Source organism: Myotis yumanensis, unplaced genomic scaffold (assembly GCF_028538775.1).
Source record: "Myotis yumanensis isolate MYYU_CA2020_CCGP unplaced genomic scaffold, mMyoYum1.0.hap1 SCAF_15, whole genome shotgun sequence".
Classification (NCBI taxonomy): domain Eukaryota; kingdom Metazoa; phylum Chordata; class Mammalia; order Chiroptera; family Vespertilionidae; genus Myotis; species Myotis yumanensis.
Window position 1 is genome coordinate 42,220,373 of NW_027223766.1, and position 23,954 is coordinate 42,244,326.

At 42.3% G+C, this 23,954-nt stretch overlaps 1 protein-coding gene across 1 annotated transcript in view; it reads right to left on the reverse strand.

The window, feature by feature from the left end:
- Window positions 1-348: 348 nt before the first annotated feature.
- Window positions 349-23,954, reverse strand: part of SPAG1 (sperm associated antigen 1) — a 52,448-nt gene continuing 28,842 nt past the window's right edge. Inside the window, exons 14-19 of the mRNA XM_070391858.1 lie at window positions 17,754-17,920; window positions 14,535-14,667; window positions 11,641-11,767; window positions 3,888-4,052; window positions 2,016-2,381; window positions 349-1,911 (exon numbers count right to left, since the gene is read on the reverse strand). Of these exons, the coding sequence (XP_070247959.1) occupies window positions 1,780-1,911; window positions 2,016-2,381; window positions 3,888-4,052; window positions 11,641-11,767; window positions 14,535-14,667; window positions 17,754-17,920 (1,090 nt within the window). The 3' untranslated portion in view covers window positions 349-1,779. The remainder of the gene's footprint in view (window positions 1,912-2,015; window positions 2,382-3,887; window positions 4,053-11,640; window positions 11,768-14,534; window positions 14,668-17,753; window positions 17,921-23,954) is intronic.

Genomic DNA, 23,954 nt, shown 5'->3' on the forward strand with positions numbered 1-23,954 from the left:
GGACTTCCTGATGAAGTCCTGAGAGGTCAGCAGGACCCGTGTTCCTTTAATGCGCTTTGACATTCTTATCTGCTTCCTTTACTTTCCTTTTCCTCACCTCAGTAACGGAAGTGCGGCCTCAGTGCGCTGGGTGCTGCTGGAGAGAAGTGGATTTCTCTAGTTGCGACCCACACAACTGGGACAGACGGGCATCCACTCACTGCTCTCCACCTCCTCGCGGGACAGGTTGCCACCAGCGTGCAGGCAGCTTAATCCCATGTAGCTAGGTGTTGGGTATGTGACTGTCAACAAGAGGCGGTGTTTCCTTGTTATGTCCCTGTTCTAAAGTAACTAACACACTCCATCAACTTACTTTTACACAAATTTAATAGTATTACAAAGGAGAAAACTGGTTTGTTTGTTGGCTTGAAGACTAGAACTAAATATTATTACAGATTTCCATTTATGAACAAAAAAGTTTAAGAAAAATGGCATGTTTTGAAAGACACCATTTACCCACAATGATATTTAAATATTCTGTAATTAGCCCAGCTGGCGTGGCTCAGTGGTTGAACATAGGCCTATGAACCAGGAGGTCACAGTTCGATCCTGGTCAGGCCACATGCTGGGTTGTGGGCTGGATCCGCACTGGGGGGTGTGCAGGAGGCAGGCGATCAATGATTCTCTCTCATTATTGATGCTTCTATCTCTCCCTCTCCCTTCCTCTCTGAAATCAATAAAACAAATTAAAAATATTCTATAATTATAAAAAAATTAGATAAAACAATTAGTGATATTCTTCTTTTATCTTCACTTCTAAAGAAGAAAATGCTCCAGAAAAAGAGAACTGACTGAAGACTACAGGAATATGTTTGATGGTATACTGGTAAAAACCGAATGTTTTATTTTAAGAAATACCTTTACCCTCAGTTAACAAAAGAGCTTCAAGAGTTCTTCACTTTTCCTTTGACATTAAGGGAACAAACATGGTCCTGCTTAAAAGAGGGATGAAAGAGGGCAAGAAGACATTTAAATATTTGGGGAAATATGGGGTTGACAATGCAAACAGAAACGAAGGCTTAGTTTGCTCTCATGTATTTGTTGTTTTGTTACTGCTTATATAAGCAATTTATAAGGGAAAGGAGCTTTTTAAAGTCTAGTAAAAAGTGGTAGAAATTTTTGGCAATTTTGGTTCTTAATTTTTAGGCAATGCTTCCATATTAGAAAAAATAAGTTCCTCTTATAGCTTTAAATTGATAATCACAATTTATTTAATAATCATTTCATATTATGGATTTAAGTATTGCATTTTATCTTAGCAGACTGTAATATACAAGTAGTATAAAATGGGACTTATATGTATGTGTTAGCAGGAAATAAAGGTGACATAATCACTGTTAATGATTTTCATTTTAAAAATGCATTTTAAAGAAATATATTTCTGTCAAACCTAAGTGGATGCCTTCATAGCCCAAAGAAATGCAATTTAACTCAAATTTTTAACAAGTTATTAAAGGAAATGGATGATATAAATTAAAATGCATCTGAATAAGTTCCAAATATACTTATTATTAAATATAAAGATGTTAGCTCTGGTACATAAGAAAATATTTACAACTGATAAAAAGCAGATTGTAGAATATACATGTTCTATGTATAAAAATAAGTAAAATATTTTATAGTCCAGACCCAGGGATCTTTTCTAAGCAAGGTTTTATCCATGCAACTGTATGACAATACCGTCTCACTAGTTTACTGGAGCACATGCATGCATGGAAGAGATCTAACAATAATCCTGATTTAAAGCTCATACTGCCTTTTTAGGGCCTGTACATCTTCTAAAGTAAAATGTTTGTTTGGTGTGTCCGAGAGGTCATCAAAAAGCTGTTCAATTTGCTCCTTTTGGCCCTTGCTAATTAGGGTCAACATCATCTGAAAGAAGGAGAAAAATTACATTAGCATAAAACATTAACATGTCAAAGTTGTAGAAAGCCTGTAAAAATCAGTCTCTTTCAATGAGATACTCTGCCACTTACCTTAAACCTTTCTGCTTTACTCAGATATAGAAGATGCTGATATACCAATGATGGATCTTTACCAATAAGTTCACTTTTCAGAGACTGAATGAGGAGGAGGAATAGATCCCCTTCGAGTTTGTTACTCAGCAACGCTGGCAGATCTTTCGGTTCAGTGATGGCTAACAGATGTGCACAGGCTTCTTTATCTTTTCGAGCACTGACAGCGTTCATCACCTGCCCGAATTCATAGGCATTGTTGGGCTTGGTGATGGGCAGTTTCTCGTAGTATTCTGGTGGCCCACGGCTGGTGGCCCCCTCAGAGGCAGGGCAGCCCGTGCAGACCTCCTCGGGGGTCCTTCCAAGCTCTTCATGGCCTTCATTCACCTTCACAAGGAAAAAAAATTACACCCTGACACAAACAGCCACTGCACACATCCCACGTTACATTTATTACAATGGGAAGGAACTGAAAAACACAAGTACACTGTAGTCAGTCAGGTTCTTAAGTGAAAATGTGTAGTCTGTAATCATAAAATCTACTTTTTGAGGAAGAGAAGTTTTAAGGTATTAGTATTCATTCATAAAAGCATTTTTTAAATTTAAAATATTTTTAACATTGAAAACAATTTTTTTAAGAATAGTTTGTTGATTTCTGCCCTAACCGGTTTGGCTCAGTGGATAGAGCGTCGGCCTGCGGACTCAAGGGTCCCAGGTTCGATTACGGTCAAGGGCATGTACCTTGGCTGTGGGCACATCCCCAGTAGGGGGCGTGCAGGAGGCAGCTGATTGATGTTTCTCTCTCATCAATGTTTCTAACTCTCTATCCCTCTCCCTTTCTCTCTGTAAAAAATCAATAAAATATATATTTTTTTAAAAAAAAGAATAGTTTGTTGATTTCTAGAGAGAAAGAAAGGAAGAAGGCGAGAGAGAAACATCAATGTGAGAGAGCGCAAAACATCAATCAGTTGCCTCTTGCACACCCCCTACTGGGGATCGAGCCTGCAACCCAGGCATGTGCTGGAATCAAACCAGTAACCTTCTGGTGCACGGGATGACGCCCAACCAACTGAGCCACACTAGCCAGGGCTCTTGTTAAAATTTTCCATGAATAAAGCTGCTGTATAAAAGAAGACCTATAACAACTTTATCTCTTTTTCATAACTTTTAGTTATTTCTTTACATTTAATAGAGAAGTAAACTTACTTTTCAATTCTCTTAAAAGAGTTTTCTTCCATCCTTAAAGGAAAAACACTTCCTGGCCTCTCACATTTTAGTTCCTTACTCTTAGTGGAAATGTAATATGATATGTTAGTATTCGTGAATACACAGGAATTCATGATTGATATTCTTCACTGAAGGCAAAAGCAGAAAGCTATATCGCACAAGACACCAATTTAATCTGAAATCAAACGTAGTCCAAAAATCTCTGAGGAGGCCAGTCTTCGAGTGCTAAAAGGTCTGAATCAAACTGGAAAATCTCTATAGCATGTGGCTTGCCAGGACCATTGAAACAACATCAGTCCTGTCAGCATTTTCTGGGTCCACCCTAAAGCAAAGCTCAGTGGCCACAGGCTCCCAGCGCAGTCTGGCATGGAAGCAATACAAAACACAGGCCAGACAGGGAGGGAATGGGGGACAGGGGCAAAGAACGGAAGAACCTAATGCAGACTCCCAATACCGTCCATGGACCAAACCAGGAAAAGACACAGGCTAAACCACGGCACAGGAAAAGTCTGTCTTTACAATCGGTTTAAATTTCTTCATTGGGCATCAGAATAAAAAAAACACACAAAATTTAAAAGAAATTGGTAGAACTCATAAGAACATGACCTTAGAATTCAATATAACATCTCCCAAAAAGTACTTTCAAAGATAATCAAACACAAATACCTCTTGAATCTCAATTTTCCTTCTCTCCTTTTCTTTGTTGAGTGATGCTGCCTGATCCTTCACATTAAGGAATCTGGTCACCTCTTCCAGTTCCATCTTGGCCTCCACAATACTTGAGTCTAGCCGGAGAACTGTATTGAGATCATTCAAACTATTCTGATAATCCTGCAAGTAGAAGGTCAGAGGCAGTCATTTTCACAGATAACAGGAGAAGGGCACAGATCAGCCCGGGGGAGGGAGGAGGACGGTCGGGAGTGCACGGTGGCGCAGTGGGCTCCTGTCAGCACCACGGTTAGAAAGCTGGGCCTTCAGGGAAACACTTGGGCTAAATTATTATAACCCATAACACAGTGAGCATCTATAATAAAAGCACAATATGCTAATTAGACTGGACAGCCAAACAACCTTCCGTACATCCTTCTGGACGAAGCCGCTGCTGCGAGGGCCGAGGCAAGCCGCCGTGACTGTGAGGGCCAAGCCCCTTGCATGACTTTCGTGCATCAGGATTCTAGTCCTATATAATAAAAGCCTAATATGCAAATTGTTTCCTTGGCCGGGAGTTCGACTGGAGGGGAGAGGGGGGGCTGGGCGGCCAACCTCCTGCGGCCCCTCTCCCCAGCTGGCCCAGCCCCGATTGGTCCAGGCTGGCCGGACCCCACCCGTGTACAAATTTGTGCACTGGGCCTCTAGTCCTCTATAAGAGACAGCACACAGAATCCGGAGTTAGAAGACCCAGGTTAAACTCTCTATCACCATGACCTCCACAGTCCCTAACACACGGTGGGCACATGTTGTCGGCTAAATAAGTGAAATAACGAACATCCTCACATTAGCACCTACTCGCAGTGAAACCTGAACAAGATCCTACTTAACTTTTCTGAGCTTCAGTTTTTCTTATCGTTAAAGTGTGAATAACAGGAGCTTTTCTATTCTAGTTTCCACAAGGCTCTACCAAGTAATAAACGAATTAAAATAATATACGAGTGGTTTAAACCTATAAAGGGCTAAACAAATGTTAGCTGCTACCAGATTATCTGTTCCATAAAACCCATCAAAGTTTTACACTGTTCAAATAGGCTAGAGTTGACATTTATTCTCCCATAAAGAGTCAGACAATACATTGGAGAGGTCGAGGGGAAAGAAAAGAAATCTAAGCTCACCAAACACAGCATGGAATCCGGCAGTAGAGACATGTACCACAACATCAGCCACTGTGACAGGCCACATTCCAGAACTACAGACTAGACCCATAGTTTTTTATGGGTTGATGCTTTTTAAATTTTTTCAATATATTTTTATTGATTTCAGAGAGGAAGGGAGAGGGAGAGAGAAACATCAATGATGACAGACTCATTGATTGGCTGCCTCCTGCATTTAAATTTGTGTGTGTTTTTTTAATCCTCAGCTGAGGATAAGTGTATTGATATTAGAAAGAGAGGAATGGAGAGATGGAGAGAGAGAAGCATCACTATGAGAGAGAAACATTGATTGGTTGCATCACATATGCTCCCTGACTGCACCCTTGACTGGGGATCAAACTCACAACCTGGGTATGTGCCCTAACCAGGAATCAGACCTGCGACCTTTCGGTGTACAGAACGACGCTCCAACCAACTGAGCCACGCTGGCCAGGGAAACCCATGTTTTGATTAAACCAAAATTAATTCTGTGAGGAGGTGAAGAATCCCAGTGACGTGCAACCTGAGTATTTATGATATATCCATCACAGCACACACCGCAGGCTCAGGCCCAGGACAGATAAGCAGTGTCATGTGACCACCCTGAGGGACTAGCTGTAATGCCACATCCCTTCCCCCTTAGCCCGGCAACACACGAGAGCCAGAGTGATGGAGAGATGAGTTCAAAGGCATAACCTTAAATCTTCTCTATTTATCAAAAAGATAAGGTAGATTATTTACAAACTGTAGCACATGATGTACTATTAGTAACAAATCTAGGCACCACTGTGTCACAATAACACAGCTGGAACATGCTACCAAAACACCCAATGCCATTGTGTTCCATCCTAAGTGTTCCAGTCAGGGGCCATCCTGAAAGGCAGGGAAGTAGTAAGCCAAAGGAGTAATAGAGCCAATTCTTACCATTCTCAGCTTTTTGCAAGTATTATTACTCTCACAATAGCCCTATGAGTACTAACTTTTATTGTCCCCATGTTACAGATAAGGAAACTGAGGCATAGTAAGATCATCTTGGGATGATCAAGGCAAGGGCCTGAGGTGAATGGTAATTCAGCTGTGGGGCTACAAAATGAAAGTCCACCACCACAAGCATCAATACGAGTTTTCCCATCTATTCCAGAAAAATCGCTGCCTAAAGAGCAACCTGTCTGGTTGAAGGGGACCTAAGAAGACGGGAAATACGCCTTGATAATGCCACAACAGAGGCAGGCAAGTGTGGCAAGAGGGCAGGACAGCAGGGCGGTAGCATCAAGCAGGGAGGCAGTGGAAGACGGGGGGGCCAGTCTGCCGGCTCCACTGAGTGGTCAGGCAAGGTTTATTCACCTGAGAGATGGCCACGGCCACATCCGTGTGCCAGGAACTGGGAATAGCGTGGGGAACAAGAACAGCTGTGGTCTGGCCCTTGTGGAAACATACGTCTTAAGAAGGGAAACAAAAAAGAAAAAACAAGTAAGCCCAGCCCAGCCCACATGGCTCAGTGGTTGAGCGTCCACCTATGAACCAGGAGGTCACAGTGTGATTCCCGGGCGGGGCACATGCCCAGGTTGTGGACTCAATCCCCAGTAGGGGGCGTGCAGGAGGCAGCCAATCGATGATTCTCTCATCATTGACATTTCTCTCTCTCCCTCTCCCTTCCTCTCTCTGAAATCAATTAAAAAATAAATATATATTGAAAAACAAGTAAAAAAATTAATAAAATGTCATTAATGCAATTAAGAACACCAAAGGTTGAGATGGATACTAAGGAGGGGGAGGGATCTGAAGGGAAAGCAGCCTGCAGGGTGGAGGGAAGGAGAAGGTTATACAAACAGGGGAGTGTGGCTCTGGCAGGAAGAGGGCAGTAAAAGCTGCTGCTGATCTCACTGGGCCTTAAAAAAATGAAGTAGAATCACATGGGTTTATGATGACATTTACTATTAATAGATGTGCTCCAACTAATATCAATAAAAATTGGCTATTCCAGAAATTGCATTATGATGTAGGCAGATTATCCCAACGACAGAAGTTTTTTGATGTCTTAGTACCGTAGCCTCGCCAACTGGCTGTAAATTCCACAAGGCAGGCCCTAGGCCTCACTCACCTCGACGGTCCCCGAGCCTAGCACAGAAGCGGCGCTCCATCAAAGAAACAGATTGTAAGCCAACAGCAAAATGTCCGGTTACCTTTTCTTGTGAAGAACAACTGTACATTAAGGAAAGCTCTGTGTTTCTCAAACTGGCCCACAGAGAAATGGAAGCCAGCTAAGGAGAGAGACAGGGGATCCAAGCAGCAGGGTTCCCCTGAGAGCTGGGGGCACCTGTCACGGTGGGCCCTGGGGCCACTTCCTCATCCCGGGTCCTGAGGAAGTGGGTCCAGGGGTGAGTGACACATTAATAAACTGCCGCGGCCTGCGCAGATCCTGGAACAATTCTCTTGGCACAGAGCTCTAATGACAGGGCAGACGAATCAAGCCCTAAGAAGTCAAACCAGAAAAACAAGCTGCCGGCCTCCTCATTTAGTGGAACAGGATTACTGAGATTTGGGATTGTCTTTCTACATCCACAATACAATTTCTGGAATTTGCTCCAGGAAGTATGAAATTCTGGTCTTTCGTTCGGTACACCTTCTGACTTCCAGTCGGGTAAACAAGTTCCGAGTCAGGCAGCCAGAATGAGGTCAAGCCGCTGAAGTGTTTGGACATATGGAAAGCAGTGCGTCACGGCGGATCTACCCTCATGCACCCAAATCCACTGAGCTCAATAAAAGTTGAGTTAACTTTGAAGAGGCCACTTTAATTCATGATGCCACACACCGCCTAGGAAGTGTGAGGTTTACAAATGAGTGATGCTAACAAAACAAAAGGGCGTAGGGTGTCTGGGTCACGCAGGCAAGTGTGGGGCTCCGGGCTGGTGACTGCATCACGTGCTGGGAGGGTGGCGCATCCAGCTCCATTCAGACAGAGGCCCCTGCGCTCAGGACCCTCCTAGATCCCACCCTCTGCACCACCTCTATATGTGGCTACAACTGTATTCTTTAAAAAAAAAAAAAAAAAAAAAATATATATATATATATATATATATACACTGAGTGATTGATTTCAGAGAGAAAGGGAGAGGAGAGATAGAAACATCAATGATGAGAGAGAATCATTGATCAGCTGCCTCCTGCACACACCCCACTGGGGACTGAGCTCACAACCTGGGCCTGTGCCCAGCTAATCTATAGCGGCAGCAGTTAGATAAATGGGGTGGGGTGAGAGGGGGGAGATTAAAGGCAATGGGCAAAAGGAACTTTCTGGAGAGATGAAAATGTTCTCTACCTTAACTGAGGCAGTGGCTACATGGGAACATGTATTATTCAGGTCAGTAGCCAAATTAAGAAAACAGTCCCATTTACAATTGCATCAAAAAGAATAAAATACCTAGGAATGAATTTAATGAAGGAGATGAAAGCCCTGTATTCCGAAAACTTTAAGATCCTGATAGAAAGATATTCTAAAATTTGTATGGACCCACAGAACATCTCAAATAGCCAAAGCAATCTTGAAAAAGCAGGGCAAAGCTGGAGGCATCACAATTCCTGATTTCACACTATATTACAGAGCTACAGCAATCAAACCAGTACAGTACTAGCATAAATACACAGATATAGATTAATGAAAAAGAACAGAGCCTAGAACTAGAAATAAACCTATTACATTTATGGCCAGTTAACTTATAACAAAGAAGCCAAGAATTATCTTTGGTGAAAGGAAAGTCTCTTCAATAAATGGTGCTGGGAAAACTAGACACCACATGCAAAAAAATGAAACTTTCTTACACCATAGCTAAAAGTCAATTAAAGACTTGAATGTAAGACTTGGGACCATAACACCAGAACAACACATAGGCAGTAAGCTTCTTGACTTTGGTCTTGGTGATGATTTTTTGGATCTGACACTAGAACCAAAGGCAAGAAAAGCAAAAATAAACAAGTGGAACTACATTAAACTCAAAAGCTTCTGCACAGCAAAGAAAACCATTAATAAAAAAGACAACCTACTGAGTGGGAGAAAATATTTGCAAATCATACATCTGATAAGGGATTAATATCCAAAATGTACTAGTATAAAAAACTCATACAACTCAATAGCAAAATAACAAACAATCCGATTAAAAAATGGGCAGAGGAACTTGCTTGGACAACTTTCCCAAAGACATACAGATGATCAAGAGGTACATGAAAAGATGCTCGCTCTAGCCCTTTTGGCTCAGTGGATAGAGTGTCGGCCCTCAGAATGAAGGGTCCTGGGTTCAATTCTGGTCAAGGGCATGTACCTCGATCCCCAGTCCTGGTCGGGGGCATTTGCAGGAGGCAAGCAATCGATGTGTCTCTCTCACATCAATGTTTCTCTCTCTGTCTCTCCCCTTCCTTTCCACTCTCTCTAAAAATCAATGGAAAAATATCTTCAAGTGAGGATTAACAAAAAAAAGAAAAGAAAAGAAAAAAGATGCTCAACATCACTAATCATCAGGGAAATGCAAACCAAAACCACAATGATATCATCTCATGCTTGTTACAATGGCCATTATAAAAAAGACAAAAATAACAAGTGTTGACAAGGATGTGGAAAAAACGGAGCCCTTGGGCACTGTTGATGGAATGTGACCTGGTGCAATACGAAGTTTCCTCAAAATTAAAAATACTACTTGTGGGTCTATATCCAAAGGAAACAGAATCACTAATTCAAAAAGATATCCCACCGCCATGTTCACGGCAGCGTTATTTACGAGAGCCAACAACTGGACACAACCTAAGTGCCCATCGAGGGAAGAAGGGATAAAGAAAATGTGGTGTGTCTATGCACACTGGAATATTATTCAGCCATTAAAAAGAAGGCAATCCTGACATCTGCAACAACATGGACCTTGAGGGCATTATGCCAAGTGAAATAAGTCACACAGAGAAAGACAATTACCAGATGACCTCACTACTATGTGGAATCTAAACAAACAACAACAAAACCCAAACTCATACACAGAACAGATTGGCGGTCGCCAGAGGTGAGGTGAGGGGTGGAGAATAAGCACTATGGGTGAAGGTGGTCAAACGGTACAAACTTCGAATTATAAAATAAATAATTCATGAGGGTGTAATGTACAGCATAGTGAATGTAGTTAATAACACTGTGGTATATATCTGACAGTGCTAAGAGAATAGATCTTAAAAGTTCTTATCACAAGAAAAAAGTTTATAACTGTGGTGATGAATAGTATGGTGATCATTTTGCTATATATACATACAATTATGTTGTGCACATGAAACTACTGTCAATTTTTTAAAAAATTGCTGAGAAAGAAATCCAAGATCTGCACATTTACAATGTGTGAATTTCACTGGATTATACCTTAATCAACATGACTATTAAAAATGCCATTTCAGCCCTAGCCGGTTTAGCTCAGTGGATAGAGTGCCAGCCTGCAGAATGAAAGGTCCCGGGTTCGATTCGGTCAGGGGCACATATCTCAGTTGCAGGCTCCTCTCCAGCTCGGGCCCTGGTCAAGGCTCATGCAGGAGGTAACCAATCGATGTGTTTCTCTCACATCGGTATTTTCTCTCCGTCTTTCCCTCTCTCTTCCACTCTCTCTAAAAATCAATGGAAAAATAACCTCAGGTGAGGATTAAAAATAAATTAATAAATAAATAAAATAAATAAAAAGATGACCAGCAGAAAGCATAATAGGCCAGGGTTAATATTAAAAAAAAAATGCCATTTCAGAAAATGTCATTTTGTTCTGTATGATTTTCCCTTGTGATGCATGAACATTCATTCACGTTTTCCATGCAGAAGAACCAGCATAAACAAAAGCAGCCCTGGCCGGTAACTCAGCTGGTTAGACCATCATCCCAGTACACCACGGTTGCAGGTTCAATCCCGCATCGAGACACATGCAGGAAGCAACCCATGAAAGCATAAATGAGTGGAAAAGCACAGTCAGTGTTTCTCTCTCTCTTTCTCAAATCAACAACAACAAAAATATTTAAAGACCAAAACAAAAATAAACCCCAAAGCATAATTATACAATACTTTCTTTGAAAGTGTGATGCTCTTAAAGAATGCCACTCGCTAGTCCCATACTGACCGCCAGTCAGTTAAGACCCAAATCAACATGAGCTTCCCAATTTCTGATATGTCTCTACCATCTTCCCTTCTGATGCCTTCCTCCCACCCCGGACAACCCCAGTCCTTTGCTGGAGAAATCCAATGGCATTGCTGGTGGCCTGGAGTAAGTCAGTAAAAAAAAAAAATTCCTGTCCTTTAAGTAGACTTTTCATAACTAACAACACTCCTTAGAAAATCAGGAAAGAAATCATCATTTTTGAGCTGGAAGGAGCCTTAGAGATTATCTAGCTCCACATTATAATCAGGAGAAAGCTGAGGCCTAGTCCAAGGTTTCAGGGCTGGTTAGTATAGAACCAGGATTAAATCCCAGGATAATCTCACTCCCGTTCCTAGATCCCGAGACTGATGTTCGTGAAAACCACCTGATTTGTTCGGAGCTGAACTTTATGTATTGAAATGAAGAGGTCCTCACCTTGAGTCCTTTATGAGCAAGAGCTCGTCTGTAGCATGCTTTCACGTTCCCGTCATCTATCCGAAGCGCCTGATCACAGTCCTGCTTTGCCTCTTCAAACTGGCACAGCTTCAAGTAGCAGAGAGCTCTGGTGTAACAAGGGAACTCAGTATTATGAAAGGAAAAGACAATATGCCTATACATTTGACTGCTAAGAAAAATCAGAAAATAGCTTATTGGGTATGTATCTATATACCACAGCTGTTTCTCAATTAAAACCTAACACTGAAGTACAATCATGGCATTTTCTTGCAACACATGTAATTATGACACTGTGAATATAACTGCAAACAAAATACAGCCCCGGCCCTCAAGGAAGAGACAATTAAAACAAGCAAACAGCTCTAACTGGTTTAGCTCAGTGGATAGAGCGTCAGCCTGCGGACTGAAGGGTCCCAGGTTCGATTCCGGTCAAGGGCATGTACTGTGATTGCAGGCACATCCCCAGTAGGGAGTGTGTAAGAGGCAGCTGATCGATGTTTCTCTCTCATCGATGTTTCTAACTCTCTCTCTCTCTCTCTCCCTTCCTCTCTGTAAAAAATCAATAAAATATATTTTAAAATAAATAAATAAATAATACAAGCAAACATGCCCGGCTGGTGTGGCTCCATTGGTTGAGAATCCCATGCACTAGGAGGTTGCCGGTTTGATTCCTGGCCAGGGCACATGCCTGGGTTGCAGGCTCCAACCCTGGTAGGGGGTGTGCAGGAGGCAGCCCATCAGTAATTCTCTCTCATTGATGTTTCTCTTTCCCTCTCCCTTCCTCTCCCTCTCTCTCTCTCTTTCTCTCTCAAATCAATAAAAACATATTTTTAAAAATAAAAACAAACACAATAAAATCTGTAAAGGGTGCTCTGGGAGGACACAGCTGAGAGTCTCATCAGATCTGGGGGCGCCAAGGAGAGGGCAAGAGCAGCCAGAAGAGACTTCCCAGAAGAAGAGACACTTAAACTGAAGCCCGGAGTCTGAAGTGACAATTATCCAAAGCAAAGGCACTGGGGTGAGAGTTAAGATGTAGGGAGAGGAGAGTGTAGGTCAAGGGCTAACATGTGCATTTTTATTTTTTTTTATTTATTTTTTTTTAGAGAGTAGAGGGAGAGGAAGAGAGAGAAACATTGAGGTGAAAGAGAAACATTGATTGATTGCCTCCCATATGCAAACAGACCTGGGATCGAACCCGACACCTGGATATGTGCCCTGACCAGGATTTGAACCAGTGGCCCTTTGGTGCATGGGATGATACTCAACTAACTGAGCCACTCCGCATAGGGCAGTATCTGGATCATATCCCATGTTCCTAACGGGGTAAGAAAAGTGCCAGATGGCCGTAGTGTAGGGATGAGACTGGGAGGGCGGGCAGGCCAGATCACAAGGGGCCTTGCAAATTGTGCCAGGGAAGTTGAGCTTTATCCCGAACTTAATGGGTTTTTAAATAGGGGCTGACGTGTTCCCCATGTTTAGAAAGAGCCCTCTGGCTGCCACTTGGGGGAGGAGAAAGGAGGGAACAAGACTGCAGGCACACGTGAAGGGTGTTGCAGACAAAAGGCAGAAACAGGCCGGTCAAAAAGGGAGGCATTAGTCAGGGAGGATAGCCCATCAGGAGCGCAGAAGGGGAGGGAGCGCTCAGGTCCGAAACTCAGGGACAGAGTTAGAGGCCATAATCAGAAGGTGGTTAAATGGACTGCAGAGAGAATGAAATGGCCAGAGAGCATAGAGGATGAAAAAGGGGTCTACACCTTTAGAACCCCAAGAATGCCCGAGGGAGAAGAGGAGAGGCAGGCAACTGAGCCGTTGGCACTGCCGCCAAAGGGAGAGAGGGCTGTCCCGGGACACTGAGCAGCCCTAACACTGAGCAGAAGGGTAGAAAAACACCTGGTGCAGTCAGTGACAAATTTTTGGCAAAAAGGTTACCAATAGAGGAAAAGATACAAAACAAAGCCGTGAGGAGTTCAGTTAAAAGAATTAATCTGAAATAGCTAGAAAGCTCACGCTAAGAGTCCCTCTTCTTTAGGAACTATGCCTTATTTTTCCTTGTCACCCCAGATTCCACTTACTCCCTAAAATTCCCCAAATCACCATCGTCTAGGTAACTATCTTATACCACAATGTGGTGAAGACGGCACCTGAGCAGCATTCTAGAACAATCTGCCCATTCCTGCTGCACACTACAGAGGCTGACCCCTTCCTTTAACACAGCGGTTCTCAGTCTTCCTAATGCCGAGACCCTTTAATACAGTTCCTCATGTTGTGGTGACCCCCAACCATAAAATTATTTTCGTTGCTACTTCATCACTGTAATTTTGCTACTGTTATGAATCGTCATGTAACTAACTATCTGATATGCAGGATGTATTTTCATTGTTCCAAATTGAACATAATTAAAGCATAGTAATTAATCACAAAAACAATATGCAATTATATATGTGTTTTCCGATGGTTTTAGGCGATCCCTGTGAAAGGGTCGTTCGACCCCCAAAGGGGTCGCGACCCACAGGTTGAGAACCACTGCTTTAACACTTCAAGAGAAGAAGGGCACTTATGACACTAATTCGAGTGTTGTCCTACTCCCACCAAGGAGGACAACACTCAGGCCTGTAGCTGCAGCGAGGCCACCGCCCGGAAGGGTCAGAGCACCCGTCCACGCAGGAACGCCAGCCTGTGCGTAACACAGGCCACACCGGACCTCCCAGCCCACCACACCGCATGTCTGCAATCTCTCCGGAACTCCTACGCCCCCCCGCCCCCCACACACACACCTCTTGGACAATTTGCTACATAAATTATCAGATCCATGGGAAAAACTTTCACAATTAAAATATTAACATAGGAAATATGTAAAGTTACACAGAACTTGCCTGTTTGTATAAATGGCGCATTCCTTATCGTTAATCTGTAAGCATTCACTGTATTTACTAAGTGCGTCTTTATAGTTTTTGTCCTTGACGTATTGATTTCCTTCTTCTTTAAGGGTTTGAAACATTTTTTCATCTATGGAACCCAAAAAATAAAAACAGAGGAAATGTTTATCGAAGCACCTCTACAAAATCTCAAGTGCAGCTGTAAGGAAATCTACTGCAAATCAACTTGCCCCATACCGTGCGGAGCGAGAGTCCAAATGGAACAAAACTGCATACAAATTAGAAAGATAAACTGGCTGTAAGTGGAAGTGATTATACCATTATGACACTTTTTTCAAATTAGAAAACATGTAAGATACACGTAATTTTATCACCTTTATCCACACTGGCATCCCTTTTCCCTGCTAGAGACAGGAATACCTAGTGTTGCCCTTTCCTCTGGCTTCCCTGGGAGCTAAGGCAGCCCCGCCTAGGCTCTCCTGTGGCTTCCACTATCCTCAGCCCTTTCTTCTTTCGCTGAGCCCAGCTTTAACCAATGTGCTTTCCAAAATAAAAATAAAAATCTAGCGTTTCATTAAATCACTATTTCGTGAAAAATGGACAAACAAACCCACTGAAGCATGAAGTAGACATTTGTCCAGTACCCTAAAGTTCTTGGGAGAGTCACACCTCCTCCAGTCTTCACTCCTGTGGCTTAAAGCAACCCCTACCCTTCCCCTACCTTTTGGGGTAATCTTTGGTCAGGCCTGGGCCCATGAGAGTCAATGAGCTGCACTATGAATTTTGTGGCAGCATCTGATAAGGTAATTCTTGCTCTTTCCCGGGGAATGAGGGTGAAAGGAGGAGCGATGTTGCCATCCTGTGAGACAAAGGAAGAGTCTGAGAATGGAGCCAACAGAGCAAGAGAAAGGCCAAGATAGAGAGCTGAAGGAGAATGCGGCCTAAAGCCAGCCTTCCCTGCAGCTCCCCACCTGTGGACTTCTCCACTATAAGAGCCCAAAACAACCTGTTTTGTGGGGTTTGTTTCTTTCTTTTTTTTTTTTTTTTGCTTCAAGCTATTAAGAGTTGGGTTTTGTTATCTGCGATCAGTGTCCCAACTATTATCATTAGCTACTGTCTTGCAGTGATCACGGCTGATTGCCTGCGCAGGATCCATTCCCCCCCCCCCACTCCCACCCCCCACCCCCGTCCCCCTGAGGGTCCCTCGTAGCTACCCCCTTCTGTTCGGCCCATGTGTTCAGGAGAAGCTGACCCTAGGGATCAGGACTTTAGGCCTAAGCCAACCAGCGCATAGCATTTCTTCATCAGAGACCAGCTCAGGAATGAGCACATGACCCATTAGAATAAGTAGCAACAGTGCCCGGCTGGTGTGACTCAGCGGTTGAACCAAGAGGTTGCTGGTTCAATTCCTGGTCAGGGCACATCTCCAGGTTGTGGGGTCTATCCCCAGTAGGGGGCGTGCAGGAGGCAGCCTAATGATGATGTTTCTATCCCATGGATGTTTCTATCTCTCTATCCCTCTCACTTCCTCTCTCTCTAAAGATCAATAAAAACATTTTTTTTTAAAAAAAAAAAAAAAAAGGTAGCAACAGAATTCGAGCCAATAGAACAACAGCATAAAAAAGCTATGACTTTGGGGCAACGTATTACCTCATTCTTAAATTAATGCCACCAAAAGCAAAGGTGTTTCTCTCCCTTTGGACATTGATATGTACAGACATGAAGCCTAAAACTGCTGTGGTTCCATTGTTTCCGGCCAGAGCCTGAACCCTGATGAGCTGTGCATGATTTTAGAGCCCACCTGGGCCCTTTTAGTTACTTGAGCCAAAACCATTCCTTATGATTTTCTGTTACTTACAACCAAAGTTTTCTAACACACATAAACTGTTAAAATTTTAAGTTTTAAATCTATGTAGTAACTTTACCCTATGAATAACTTTATATACTGGTAAATAAATAAAAATCCTTAACCTAAACTCTAAAATATACCTTTAAATTCTGTGATCTAAAAATCTTGATAGATGTATTGAATTTACAGCATTCACTTGAATGTAAATGATAACCTTATTTGTCCCTCTGTACAAATGGCATAAAATCTTAATTTTTCATTTTCTTATTTCAAATAACAGAATATTTCTAATGTTTCAAGTTTCCAAGGGGTCAAATGACACTCCCCATTGAATGAATGCTGGTATATATAAGCTCTAAAACAAAATAACACAGTATTTTCCCCCCTCAATTTGCTAAAAATTAAAAACCTTTCCTCCAGCTTTTCTTCCAACAAGGTTTGTAAGCCCTTGGTATCCATTCTCACTAGTAATCAGGACACCAGGAACAGAAAGAGCTAACTATACGTGTCCTTATGATTTGCTATGACATATCTACAGTATGGTTAGTAGATGTACTTTGTACATTATAGCCACCCTTCACTGAGCAAACGCTCTGAGCCAGGCCCCATTAATGACGGACTCTAGAGAAGCAGAGATCTCTGTGATGTCCCGGGGACTGCTACATCATCTAAAAGCCTTGGCAGACGGTCCCTGCATCTTCTTCCGAGGCAATGAGAGATGAAGGTCTAACACTAGCCACTGGGACACCACGGCTCTGGAACTTCGGGGTTTCTGCAAGATGAAGCTCATCCAGGGAACACACAAGAGTTCCTCAGCAGGCAGGAGAAATGAGGCCTCAACCAGCTTTAAAGCAGAAAGCAAGAGGGCAGTCCCATTTACTAACCACGGCACAAAGCAATGAGGTAGGTACTACGGCAATGCAGACACGTTCACAACTGTGACATAAGGCAGAAGTATCTGCTGCCTACTTATGCAGTAGGGTGCTTTATATTTCAAACACATCAGTCTTAATGGTGTCACAGAGAAATACCGGCGACTTAACTCTTTTCTTTCTTACTGTTAATATAATGCTATCTTTATTGAGGCTACTGTGATCTCACAGTCAGCATGTGCTAAGCATTTTACATGCATAGCTCCATTTATTCCTAGGAGCAACTCCATGAGGCAGTTGCTCATGTTAATCCCTATCATATGCATTAGGACCCGGGAGGTGTGAAGCAAGTTCTTAAGACTCTGTAGTTAGAAAGAGGGTATACAGGGCCTTAATCCCAGGTCTGACGCCTACTTTTATACTCTTATTCTACTGCTCTACTGTGAAATGTACAGGGCTCAACCCTTGAAAGAAATGAGTACAGACTTCCCCTACCTGTGCTGCCCGGTTGGTGATGGCTGCAGGAATCTCCCACTTGGTCTGGGGGCGTCTCTGCCGTAGGCCGCCAGGCTCGCAACTGCGCGGAAGTGGGCACAGAAGGTATGGGCGACAGCTTCTCCCGCCAGCGTGGTCCATCCAGATCCATTAAAATTCTTGTTATTCTAAAAAGAACATGAGTTTTCGCTATTGATCATGCAATTTGCTTTTTATATTACCAAAGGTCATATCAAGAGTTAAGATTTACACCCTGGCCAGTGTTGCTCAGTGGTTGGAGTATCGACCCATGCACCAAGGAGTCATGGGTTCCATTCCCGGTCAAGAGCACATACCTGTGTTGTGGGTTCACTCCCCGCCCCAGGTTAGGGCGCATGCGGGAGGCAACCAGTCAACGTGCCTCTCTCAAATCGGTGTTTCTCTCTCTCCTCTCCTCTCTCCCTCCCCTCCACTCTTTCTGAAAAGCAATGGAAAAAATATCCTAGGGTGAGGATTAACAAAAACAAAACAAAGGAACAGGTAAGATTTACAAATGCTATGCATTTGTATATTTCCCTGTCCACATAAACTCTTCAAAAGGACTTTTAAAAGTTGCCAAAAACTATGTAACTTTATTTTACTTTCTTTTAAATCCTCACCTGAGGATATTTTCCATTGATTTTTACAGGAAGTGGAAGAGAGAGGAAAAGACAGATAGAAATATCGATGTGAGAGAAATAAATAAATTGGTTGCCTCCTGCATGAGCCCTAACCAGGGCCCGGCCGAGGAGGAGCCTGCAACCAAGTTACGTAACCTTGACCGTAATCCAACCCGGGACCCTTCAGTCCTCAGGCAGATGCTCTATATACACTAAGCCAAACCAGGCTAGGGCCCCAAAATTATGTAACGTTAGCTTCTTTTTGTATCAAAAGATAAAAATTAAGACATCTGTAATTTGTTTAAAAATATACATGCAATAACATTTTAATTTTTAAAAAGGTAAAATATAAAAACAAAATTGAGGAGGCCTAGAAGAAATGTCCCACATAACAAGTAATATGACTACTAAATGGATAATGTATTATTCCTGAGAATGCTCAGAAGCACTAGGGAACTTCTATGCCCAGACTGGGCTGCCCCGGTGGGATACTCAGAGAGTCATTCCAAGATTACGGGTTCGATCCCTAGTCAGGGCACATACAAGAATCAACCAACGGCCCGGCTGGTGTGGGTGTCAACCTATGAACAAAGGGGAGCCTGGTCCAGTTCCCATTCAGGGCACAGGCCTGGGCTGTGAACTCAGTAGGGGATGTGCAGGAGGCAACAGCTGATCCTTGTCTCTCTCTCACTGATGTTTCTGTCTGTCTATCCCTCTCCCTTCCTCTCTCTCTCTCAAACTAATCAATAAAAAATAAATAAATAAATAACACCTGGGCTAAAACCGTCATGTGGAATATTGCTTTTTCTTAAAATATTTACCTGCAGTTAAAATGCTCTTACCTTATATTGCTTTCATCTCTAAAATAACTCACTTTTTTTTTGTTTTCATATGCATAAATAATAAAGAATAGGATACTGGAGTCTATAAAGGTCCTTGTATTAATGACATTTCCTAATAGCCATCATAAAATTCAGATTAACATCCCCGATTATCACTTTCATCATTTTTAACATAGAAAATATCACACTTTTATTTAAAAACAAAACAGAATTATGTCTTTGGAATGAATCTGGTTTTAAAAGGGTGCTCCTCAAGACTGAAGGTTGGCTGGTAATTAGTAGACTGCATTCAAGTTAGTTAACTCGGTAGTACTTTTTAAGTGAAAAATTTTTATATTTCTAGAGACAAATAGCATACACATAATTTCCCAGTTTTTTAAACTGAAACTTCATTATTTGCTCTTTGGTTATGATCACCAAATATCATATATTTTGGTGTAAAAAATAAATTTGAAAAATAACGTATAACGATAACCACCCACAACTGCCAAAGAAAAAAGAAGCTTTAGAAAATAAGAATTTTCAAGCAAAACTTGTATTACCAGCAGGGAGGAAGGAAGAAGCAGCGGGAAAGAGATGATGTGTTGCCAGGGAGTAAATAAGTATATGCAGGGAATTTTACATATAAGATTCCTGGAGAGGAAGAGAGGAGTGTGATTAATGGGAGACAGAAACAAAATATGCACAAATGTTTCAGTAAATAAAAAACTGCTGTTGCTTGGATGGAAACGCAAGCATCAATATGGGGTTCATGAAAAAGAATGGTGAAAATTTTAAACTGGCTATTTTACAGAAAAGCATATATGGCAATACCAGACAAAGCCTCCTCATTTTATATATAAATATACCAGCAAGAACCACTCAATTAAAAAAAAAAATGAGTCTTAAAAGTTAGTTTGTACAAAAGAACCTTCTTGCACACATATAAAAAGTATAATGCAATCCTCAAAAAATTAAACAGAATTACCAGATCACCCAGCAATTCGACTCTTAGGTATACAACAAAAGGAACTAAAAACAAGTATGCAAACAGAAACTTGTACTTCAATATTCATGGCAGCACTTTTCACAATAGCGAAAAGGTGGAAACACCCCAAATGTACATTGATGGATGAATGGATAGACAAATGTAATACATCTATGCAACGGAATATTACTCAGCCATAAAAAGGAAGCACAGATATACGCTACACCATGGATGAACCTTAAAAACATTCCCTAATGTTTGAAAGAAGCCAAACACGAAGGGTTCATATCCTACGATTCCATTTACATGAATTATCCACGGAGCCAGGAAGGAAATCAGTGTTTGTCAGGGGATGTGAGGAGGGAGAATGAGGAATGAGAATGAGAATGAGGAGTTTCCTTCTGGAGTGATGAAATGCTTGAAACTAGATAGAGATAGCACAACACTGTGAATATGCTAGAAAAGTCACTAAATTACATACTTTAAAATAGTTAATTTTATGTTATGTGACTTACACTTCAATTGTTTTAGAAAACATAATGCGGAAGGCTCAGAAATGGGAGTACTCGGTCTCTCAGACATCTCTCCCCCTTCAGAGCGTTCAGCCTACCACCATGAAGTGCGACTCCGAAGACAGCTCTTCGGCAGGGCCCTCCTCTCTGTCAGAGACTGCAGGTGTCCTCCTGCTTTGTTCCACAGGAACCGCTGGCTCTGGGAGAAGTTCCTACTGCCCCTGACGATTTTGGGGACTCCCAGGGAGAGCCCCACCCAGCACCGGAGTGAGCTATGCCCTCTCTGCTGGAGAACGCATTCACTCAACACCTTTTCCCTGAGGATATCTGCTGTGCAAGTTCCTGAAACTACAAAGATGGATAAAACCCAAGTCCTGACCTCAAGGAACTCCTAGAAGGATGAGAGAAAGTATATTTTACAAGAAGAGAGGGACAGAGCATTTGCACACAATCTGGCAGCTGGGTGATAAGAGGCACGGTGTTCTGGGGGCAGGAGGCAGGAAGCCTGAAGTGCATGTATGGTGTGGGGAGAGAGATGAGTAGGTCAGGGAAAGCCATTTCCTCCAGGAAGCAATCCGCTCCTAAAGGATGAGATGGAGTTAACCAGAAAAAAAAAGAAAGAAAAAGAAAAAGGATGTCAGGAACGTAGGAGGAGGCAGCAGCTGACATGCAGTGAGGTGGCTCTGCAGCAGAGCAAGCAGCTTGGAGAGCTCCCAGGGGACACTCCTGATGGTACAAGCTCGAGGGGAAGGAGGAGGCTGTGAATGCCCAAGGTCTGATCCAGGTCCAGTCTAGATCCAGTAACCAATATCCATCCCTTTCCCCCAGTCAGACAGGAAGCTGTCAGGGTCCACGTGACCAGAGTGCAAGCTCCAGGAACACAGATCTTTCCAACAGTTTCCTCCAAAGTACAGTGGGACCATGTGGGGAGGTAAGGCATGATTTAAAACATGAATTAATCCAATGTGCCATTCTCATTTTCTACAATTTTGCTCAAGGCCTCCTCATACATCAATGTGAGAGACACTTCAACTATTGCCTCCCACACGCACCCTGACTAGGGCCAGGGATCCAGCCTGCAAGTACATGCCCTTGACCGGAATTGACCTATGGACCCTTCAGTCCGTAGGCAAACGCTCCATCCACTGAGCCCAATGGGCTAGCCCTTGATGGCATCTTTATGCACCAATAATGAACTCTCAGAAAGAGACACTAAAAAAAAAAAAAAAAATCCCATTTACCATTGCAACAAAAAAAAGTAAGATGTCTAGGAATAAACCTAACCAAGGAGGTAAAAGACCTGTATTCAGAAAAATATAGGACATTGAAAAAAGAAATAAAGAAAGATACAAACAAGTGGAAGCATATACCGAGTTCATGTATTAGACATAATTCCACACTACCCAAAGCAATCTATAGATTCAACACAATCCCTATTGTAATCGAAACAGTCTGGCATAATAGATCCATGGAACAGAACAAAGAGCACAGAAATCAACCAGAGCCATTACGTTCAATTAATATTTGACAATGGAGGCAATAGCATACAATGGAGTAAAGACAGTCTCCTCAATAAGTGGTGTTGGGAAAACTGGACAAGCACATGCCAAAAGAAAGAAACTAGACCACCGAGTTACACATACACAAGAATAAACTCAAAATGGATAAGAGACTTAAATGTAAGTCACGAAGCCAGAAGAATCCTAGAAGAAAACACAGGCAGTAAAATCTGACATCTCACGTAGCAGAATTTTCACCCGTCTCCTAGGGCAGGAGAAACAAAGAAAAAAAAAAATAAACAAATGGGACTACATCAAACTGAAAAGCTTTTGCACAGCAAAAGAAACCATCATCAAAATGAAAAGGGAACCCACTGTATGGGAGAACGTATTTGCCAATGATACATCTAATAAAGGTTTAATTTCCAAAATATATAGAGAACTCAACAAAAGAAGATAAACAATCCAATAAAAAAACTTGGCAAAGGACCTGAGTAGACACTTCTCCAAAGAGGACATTCAGATGGCCAAGAGAGATATATGAAAAAAATGCTCAGTCATCAGAAAAAATGCAAATTAATATCACCTCACACCTGCCAGAATGGCTACCATTAAGAAATCAACAAACAAGTGCTGGTAAGGATGTGGAGAAAAGGGAACTCTTGTGCACTGCTGGTGGGAATGCAGACTGGTACAGCCACTATGGAAAACAGAATGCAGTTCCCTCAAAAAATTAAAAATAGATCTGCCTTTTGACCTAGCAATTCCACTTATAGGAATATACCCCAAGAAATCAGAAACACCAATCAGAAAGAATACATGCACTCCTATGTTCATAGAAGTGTTACTTACAATAGCTAAGATCTGGAAAAAGCCCAAGTGCCCCTCAGTGTATGAGTGGATAAAAAAGCTGTGGTACAGGCCAGGCCAGTGTGCTCAATGGTTAGAGTACTGGCCCACAAACCAAGGGGTTATAGGTTCGATTCCAGGTACCTGGGTTGCAGGTTCGAATCCTGCCCTGGTTGGGGCAAGTGCAGGAGGCAACCAATCAATGTGTCTCTTCCACAGCAATGTTTCTCTCTCTTCACCTTCTTCTTCCCTCCCTTCCACTCTCTGAAAATCAATGGAAAAAGTATCCTCCGGTAAGGATTAACAAAACAAAAAAAAAGCTACGGTACATTTACACAATGAAATACCATTCAGCTATAAAAGAGTTTTTACCCTTTGGACAACATGGATGGACCTGGAGATTATTATGCTAAGCAAAATAAGCCAGACAACATCACATCACCTCATTTATAAGTCAAATAACATCAATTACCTCATTTATATGTGGAATCTAATGAACAAAATACACTGACAAACAAAATAGATTCAGAGGCATGGATGCATGGAACAGACTGACAGCTCTCAGAGGGAAGGTGAGGGGCGGGGACAAGAAGAGATTAACCAAAGAACTTACAGCCATAGCCTAGGGACACAGACAACAGGGGTGCAGCAGGGGCTGAGTGGAGGATGGGGAAGGAGTGGGGAAATGGGGGAGACATCTGTAATACAATTCTGTTAATAATTTTTTAAAAAACTAAAAAAAAAAAAACTAGAATATTCACTGAATAGTAATAAATGGAGAAATATAAAGGAAACAAATATAAAGGTATTAGAGGCCCTGGCTGGTGTGGATCAGTTGGTTGGAGCATCATCCCATACATCAAAACGTGGTGGATTCAATTCCCAGTTGGGGCA